Raw genomic sequence first — 8,227 nt, forward strand, 5'->3', positions numbered from 1 at the left:
GGCAAAGAATCAAAATAAGTTGCGAAAAAGTAAGTTGTTACTAATATTCAAACTTATCAGTTTATAAGTAAGTTGAGTCAGACAAATACTAGTCTAAAAGTACTTGCCTATTTATAAGTTAATAAGGCTCGTCGCCAAATAGGCCCCAAATGTCTTACTAAAAGCTTCGGGAAGAGGACGAATTCAGTCTGCAAGTTTTGGTGGGACTAAACAAAATAAGCAAAGGGGTTCATGCTTTTATCAGTATTGCTGATGACACGGGATTTTCGAGAACATTTATAGTTAAACTGAACAGCAGGACGGGGTTCCTGAGATAGTGGATGCGTATATAAGCTAATAATATGTTTAACGTGTCATTTGTTAGATATAAATTTGAGCTTAGCGTTTTAAAGTTTGAGAATAATAATGATATCGTTTTACGCAGTTGCCCAAATCATTATCTCTGCCATCTGCTGATAAAATATAACATTTGATCTTAACACAACTTAGCTGCAGTACTGTATAATTTTTATGTACTCAAGTCTAGATCAGTAGAAATTTAATTTTACATAATAAACCTAAACTCTTCCATCATGCCATTACAGCCACGGGAAGCTAGATAACATATGTAGTACCCTAATTATAAACAGCTGCTCAGGCCTCAGGTGTCTGAATATCTTTTATAAAGAAAAGATTTTAATGAAGCTGTTGATTTTAATTTTAACTGGACTGAAGTACATTTTAGCAAACAATCGTTCTAACAGACATAGCATGTGGAAAGAACAGTTTAAATACGTAGCATATAAAGTCGCAAATAGGGCTGGCCGATTCTATGACAAGGGACTGGTAGGTTAAGTTTTTAGCACGAGTCATGTTGAGATGAGGATACAAATGTTTGATAGAGATCTTTAGTAGAAATGTTGAGGGTTGTATGGAGTAGATTGGTAGGACGATTGTTAGCAGACATTTACTTGACACAAATTTATTCATTAAGCAACCAGCTAAAACACGTTTCCTAGTTTTCCTTCACCAAACACAGATCTATAGTTTCAAACTTCATAAGAGTTAGTTACTGCTTAGCACATTCGGCAGCACGTCTTTGGCCTCCACGACAAATTTCTAGCCTCCTCGGACAGTTGAGACAATTGCGTGCAAGGCTGCCTCTAACATTAAAAGTACTAGTAAACCGTGATGGAAGATTTCCCTCAAGAAAATTGTAATCCAAGAATAAAGTTTTCCATGGATTTCCAATCATATCTCCGTATACTTCTGGAATTCGCCCCGAAAACACATTATGGCCAAGATTCAGTGATGTCAAGTTGGAGTAAGTAAACAAGTTTAATGGCAAATTTCCCTGCAATCTGTTTTCATGCATGTCAAGAACCTGAAGCTGTGAGGAGTCATCTGCGAACTTGTTCACCTCAACGGATGTAAACCGATTTGCAGAAACATTGAGGTATTTTAGGAAAGGTAAGGTAAATATTTCAGGATCTATATTTCCTGAAAGCCTGTTGTCACTAAGATCTACTCTCTCTAGATTTCCAATCCTTTGAATGGAAGAAATGCGGCCTGAAAGTAAATTGTGGGATAGGGACAATGCCCGTAGGTTCTGAGGGAGATCTGGAAAATTTCCCATTAACTGGTTACTACTGAGGTCTAATGTGTTTAGCTGCCACAATCCACTAAGTTCCGGAATTATGCCTACAAATTCATTGTTTGACAAATCCAAGTGAGTCAATCTTCGTAAACCTGAAATGGAGGTAGGGATTTGTCCAGAAAGCAAGTTTTGTGATAGATCAAGATTTGCAAGCTTCTTAAGCGTGCCGACATTTGGGATGCTGCCACTGAAGAAATTACCTGATAAAAGAAGAGAAGTGAGGTTTCCTAATCTGGCAATGGCAGGAGGAATTGGCCCTCGGAATTGGTTCCTTTTCAGATTAAGAGTTGTGAGCGCAGTTAGATTTTCTATGGCTGGCGTGAGAAAGCCCTCGTATCCGTCTCCTTCAAGATCAATAGCAGTTATTTGGGTGGTTGAATTGTCGTCTTGAGGCAGTGTGCATAGAATTCCAAGAAAATCTGCCCCCGTGGAATCGCATGGATCCAAGTCAAAATCCCAAGTATTGAGGAAAGAATATTGGGTGATGGAGATAGGATCAATTGACAATGAGATGGCACGAAGAACATCAATATCTGATTGTAGTGTCTTGGCTTCAGCAGAAAGTAGAAGCAAAAACAATATCATAGCTGGAATCATTATGTTGAAGGAGAAAAAGAATATGGACTGCATTGATGTCTAAACCAGGAACACAATATTCTGTGATTTCTATACCACTAACTTATCTGTATTATATTTATACCGTGCATGTTTCAAACTTTATTTGGGGGGGGGGGGGGGGCAGTTCATATATCAAAAGGGTTGGGCATGCAAGATGGATTTTCTACATTAGGTGGCAAATGTGGAAAGTGCCTCATTCAAATGTATCTTTCCCCTCCACAATATTTTGATTGCTCTAATTTTTCGAGAAAACGCCCTTTGTCACAAGTTAATAAAGAATGAAGAATTGTAGTTGAAATCAGTCCTGTTTTTCTACATTACTTAATAAATATACATCCATTAGCAGGGGAGGAACTGGGGGCCGAAGGGAGCCCCGTCCCCTGATAAGTGGCATTTTATACCACTTAGAACGTCTTAAAATGGCTTAAATTGGTGTCTTGAAATCAAGTATTTTATGTATTTGATGCGTTTTTCTAGTGTTTATGCATTTCAGGGTATTAGTTGCATTTCGGAGGAGGAATCATCAAGAATAAGCCTTGGCATGTGTTCACCATTGCGAGAGGAAAAGAACGGGCAGATTACGGCGAAGAAACGGAGCAAACCTGGAATTTTTCCAGTAGGGTCCTGCGCGCCCGCGCAGCAATGCTGAGCGGCCGCGCAGCAGCCTTGCGCGCCCGCGCAGAAATGCTGAGCGGCCGCGCAGGGTCGGGGAAAAAGCTGAATTATTTTAGACTTCTACTTCTGTTTGGCTTCCAACTTCTATGTAATCTGAGTTTTATGGGACTATTATATAAGTAGATTTGAGACGTTTTCATAGAGAATATGAAGGAGATTATGTTTTAGATTGTGTTTGGCGCAAGAAGCGAAGGAGATAAGGAAGAAGACCGATTTAGCACACTGCAGCGAAGAGGAAGCATATTTTCTTGTGATTCTTGTTTAGTTGTAACGTTGGATGCTAGTTTTCTTGCTTTGACTTATTTACTCTTGTGACGTACTCTGTTTTAATATAATTAGTTTAGTTATTATTTTCTTGTGTTGTTTATCATGATTTCATATGAACCCATGATGGCGATAAGTTCTATTATGGGCTAATCGTGATCATGGGGTTGCAACGGATTTATTATGGAATTCTTTAGTTAATTGTTTAATACTTTAGTGTGTGATGATTGCATGATATCTAGTATTGGTTGTGCGTATTCGTCTTATGTGCGTCGCGAACATATAAGATAGGGTGTTAATCTCTTGTGAAGCGACGGTGGATCTTGAGATTTAGAACTTGCCATGCTAGCATAGGTTCATGTACGTTGTGCATGATTAGTGGGTAACTCTAACAGTTTTATTTGCCCTATGTAATCAAAAGGGATAACTTGTGCTTAAATCGTTGTGTTGTCAATTTCTGTAGACATATAGGAACTCAACATGATTGATGACTATTCAACTTCTATCTTAATTGTGGATGCTTGGTAGAATGGTATTAGTACAATGAAAGTTGGCTTTTATCAGTTTCGTGTTATTCGTGTTAGGTCACACTTTCACTGTAGAGGGGGTGAATACAGTGTTTATTACAATCAAATCAAACTTCAAGAACTTATGTAACAGAAAACAAACTTTATTGAAACAATAAACTCTGTTACAATCTGAAACTGTTATCTCTCAGTGATGAACAAAATATCACGAGAGCTGCTAGGGTTACAGTAAATAATATTCTCGATAATGATAACACTTATAGTGTAAACCCTATGTCTGTGTTTATATACTACACAGTTACAAGATAATCGCTAATTGATATGGAATATAATTCTGCTTCCTAATATATATCAATCAGATATCTTCTATTCCAAGTATTCCATTCTTCACGGAATTCCTTCTTCATGCATATCTCTTCTTATGTTTATCTTGATCTTCTTAACTTTAATCAGCTACTGTCCTTATCTGATCGTCCTTCAGCACTTAAGTTCTGATATCTATCTCCTGATGCTTATCTCCTGATAACATACGTACTGATATCCCTTAAGTTCTGACGTCCAGTATAAGTACTGATCAGTTAAGTACTGATTTGTTCTGTTCAAATAAGATCTGAAATCTAAACATAAAACATATTAGCCATGACATTATCAAATATATCTAACAATCTCCCCCAACTTGTAAATTAGCAAAATATACAAGTTTAACAGATATTTGATGATGTCAAAAACATTAAGTACAAATGCATGAGAAATAGACAAGATAACTACAACTTACAGTCCTTAAAGCTTTTACCAATTCAACTTCTGATAACAACTTTGGTCTGTATACACATCAGAATTTAAGTAGTTGTAGATCTTTGACTTGGCTTCATCATTTTCTGATCTCTCTGATGTCAGGAGTTGTTCTGAGATAATTCTTCAACAAACATTTCTCAGCATATCTGAGTTCATCAATCATTCTCCGTTTGACATCTTTAAGCTCTGCAGTATCTTCACCAGTTTGAAATATTGCAGCTCTGAGATCATTAATCTTTGCTTTTCTCAACTCCCGATCTAGTCTTATGACATAAGCTTTGTTAGACTCTAGATTAAATTCAAGCCCCTTAATACCAAGATATGTTCTGATCTGTGCAGTATTAGGCTTCATATCAACAATATCACCATTGTGATTTCTGTACTTTGGAACATATCTGCTGTCAGACTTAACAGAATAAAGCCTTTTCTGTCTCTGAATCTGTTCTTTTAAGTAGTTTGCAGCAGTCTCTGTTATTCTGTTATCCACTTGAAGTAAGAAAAGTACATGCTCCAATTCTTCAAAATACTTCAAAGGAATGGCATTTTGTCTTATATGATAAACCCTACCATCTGTCATGAAATACAACATGATGTATTCTTTCAAGTAGGTATGGTAAACCATCTGTACAGATTCTAGTTGATTCAATCTCTCAGGAGTTGCTCCAATACCTGGTTCACTCAAGGAAGTTGGATCATCGGTAGTGTTGTGTACTCTTCTTTCATCAGCACTTCCCAATCCAGTTTTATCTCTAGCTTCCTTTCCAGTAACTACTCTTGCTTCAAAACCACTTGGAGTAGTCTTCAAAGATTGAGTCTGTTTTGCTTTAGTGAATCCTGGTAGGAGTGTTTTAGATTTATTTTCTGATATCAAGTTAACTTGATCACTGTCAGAGGTTACTTGCTTCTTCTGAATATCAGAACTTACAATTTCTTGACTCTGAACAACTTGAGCCATGTCAGAGGTTGTTTTAAGAACTTTTCTTGAAGTCAGAGCAAGATCATCTTTTCCATCAGTAATTTCTTCTTCCTCAGGAGGTACATAAGGCTTGATAGGTTCACCAACCTTTTCTTTACCCTTGGATCTTGGATCTATCTGTGGTTGTGATCTAGCCAAAGTTTCTTCAGTATGTATCCTTTCTTTGATCACAATGCCTTTAGGTTTTGGAAGTAACTTTTTACCAGAAGCTTCAGATTTAGATGTGACTTTCTCTGATTTAAGTCTGGCTTCTTCTTCCTTTAAACTTTCCAAGTCCATCCCTGGATTTTCTTGAAGAAATAACTGTCTTGACATTTCCTCATCAAGATCTAGAAGTTCATCAGAACTTATCCTTTTACCAGCAACAGAACTTATTCTTTTCCCAGTATCAGAACTTGTTCTGTGACTAGCTTGTCTTGATGTAAACCTTCTACCTTGACTATGACCACTACCCATTCCAGAGTTTCCTTGGTCATCTTTTCCATCATCCTTTCCTTGCAGTGACTTGTTGGTTTTGCATTTGGACTTAATTACCTTCTCCCCCTTTTTGGCATCAGCAGGTAATAAAAGAGAGATAAGTAGTTCCACTGAGGTCTGGATTTCAGTAAGTTGCGATTGCTGAGAAGCTTGATTTGTCAGAATTTGATCAATCTGAGCTTGTTGCTTCTCTTGAGTTTTCTCAATATAAGCAACCCTGTCAATGGTAGGTTGGAAGAACTTTTTCTTATCAATTTTCCAAACTTGTTCATGTTTGATAAAGTTCTCCTGAATCTTGTGTAGCTCTGCATGAGTTTTGGAATGAAGACCTTGTAGATGTTTAGTACTCAATGCAGTGACTCTAAGCTGGGTTTTAAAATCATCAGAATGTAACATTTCATCAGCTTTAGTCAAGTGCTCAGCAAGATGTAAAGCATTTGGAACACATGAAACTGAGTTCCATTCCTTAGTCCACTCCTGACCTGCAGGAGTTTCACTCCAAGGTACTGGTGCATCCCTGATAACAAACTCCTTTACCAGTTCAGACTTAGGAAGAGTCAGTGGAGGAGTATGTCCTGAAGGACCTGCTTCATCAGCATCTACAGTTGTAGCAGCCTCACCAGTATCTCCAACATTTGCAGCATCAGAACTTAGAGAATCAGTATCTTCTGATAAGACAACTGTGTGAGTAGCAATGGAGGCTTCAACATCCTCTAATTGCTGATCTGATACTAAGTTCTGATCAACAGCCATATCCTGATGCTCACCTAAAATCTGATCATCAGCATCTTGATGCAGAGAAGGTGTTAGTGATAACTCAGGAGTTTGAACAGCATCAGTAACAGGTGTTGTGGAAGGATTATTTGCTGTTGGAGCTTCTAAGAAAAGTATTTCAGGCACAACCAGGTTCTGAATATCAATTTCAGCACTTGTGCCTGGATCAACAAGAGACATAGAAGGTGAATTAGCCTTGTCAGATACAGGTTCCTGAGATGGAGTTGATGGAGAAGAAGTGACTGGAGAAAATTCCTTGTCTTGTGAGATCAGAGATTCCTGATCCCCTTCCTTAGCTGCTTCCTCCTCATCATCTAAAACTGGCCTTTGTGCCCTCTGTTTCTTGTACTTCCTTGTTGATTTGGATTCCTTGGGAGTTTCAGGAACAGTCATACGTCTAAGCCTCTTGAGAAGCCTAGAACCCCCAATTGCAGAATCCTTCTGAGAAGTTGCCTTCTCAGCTTCATTTACCACAGGTTCTGAAGAGGGAATCTGATCCTCAGAATCTGATTCATCTCTCAAAGTAATGCTTCTCCTCTTTTGAGGTGTTTGAGGAACAGTCTTTGTTCTCTTTGGCTTAGAGGATGTAGGCTTCACAGTAGGTGCTGAAGAAGAAGGTTGAGCAGTCTGTGAAGTGGAGAGATAGGATTTGAGATAAGTTCTGAGGGTAGGTTGAGTAGAATGAGAGGTAGGTACTGAGGTTGATGGATTTTGGTTATGGTGAGTTGATTGAACATTTGAGTAAACAAATTTGTAAGTAGCAGGATCAGCATTTACCAGAATCTATTTCACAGACTGAGGAATCTGTAATGGTCTCACCATTGATTTCTTTGTGTCAGCATTTATCAGGTCGTTAAAGTACCTTTTTGCAACCTTAAAAGGTGGGGTTTGAGTGCTGACTAACTGGGGTTCAGCAGTACAATACGTATAAAAAGTTGACAGAATCTAGCAAAATAAACAACATCTCGATCCTCTGTCATCCTATCCCCAATAAAACCAATTATTCCAGTTGCAAAATCAAAATGAGTTTGATGGATAATAGCATACCCGATGTGCTGACTCAGAATTGGGATGGCATCAAAATTTGAACACTTGTTGCCAAAAGCCTTGGTGATGCAATCGAAGAAGAAACTCCATTCTCTTCTGATATTAGCCCGTTTCAACTGTCCAAGTTTCGTCAGACTCTTTTCATATCCCAAATCAGTCATTAACCCCCGAAGTTCTGATTCCTCTGGTATAGAGAAGGTACAATCTTCTGGAAGATGTAATGCTCTTCGTACTGTACCAGGAGTGACTACATAGGATGAATCACCCACTTGGAAGATAATACTGGGAGTTCCTCGTTTACCACCATCATCAAAAACTCCAGTCCTCCAGAACCGCAGAACTTGTTGACTTGAAAATAATTCAGGCTGAGTTAAGGCATACCCAACCTCACTATGTGCAAGAAGATCTTGCACAAAATGCAATTCAGATGGAGCTTCA

At 38.3% G+C, this 8,227-nt stretch overlaps 1 protein-coding gene across 1 annotated transcript; it reads right to left on the reverse strand.

The window, feature by feature from the left end:
* Window positions 1-1,048: 1,048 nt before the first annotated feature.
* LOC141700262 (uncharacterized) lies at window positions 1,049-2,233 on the reverse strand. Its single transcript, XM_074504069.1, has one exon. The coding sequence runs from the start codon at window positions 2,231-2,233 to the stop codon at window positions 1,049-1,051; it is 1,185 nt and encodes a 394-aa protein (XP_074360170.1).
* Between the last annotated feature and the right edge of the window lie 5,994 nt (window positions 2,234-8,227).

The sequence above is a fragment of the Apium graveolens genome, unplaced genomic scaffold, assembly GCF_009905375.1.
Source record: "Apium graveolens cultivar Ventura unplaced genomic scaffold, ASM990537v1 ctg2, whole genome shotgun sequence".
Taxonomy (NCBI): Eukaryota; Viridiplantae; Streptophyta; class Magnoliopsida; order Apiales; family Apiaceae; genus Apium; species Apium graveolens.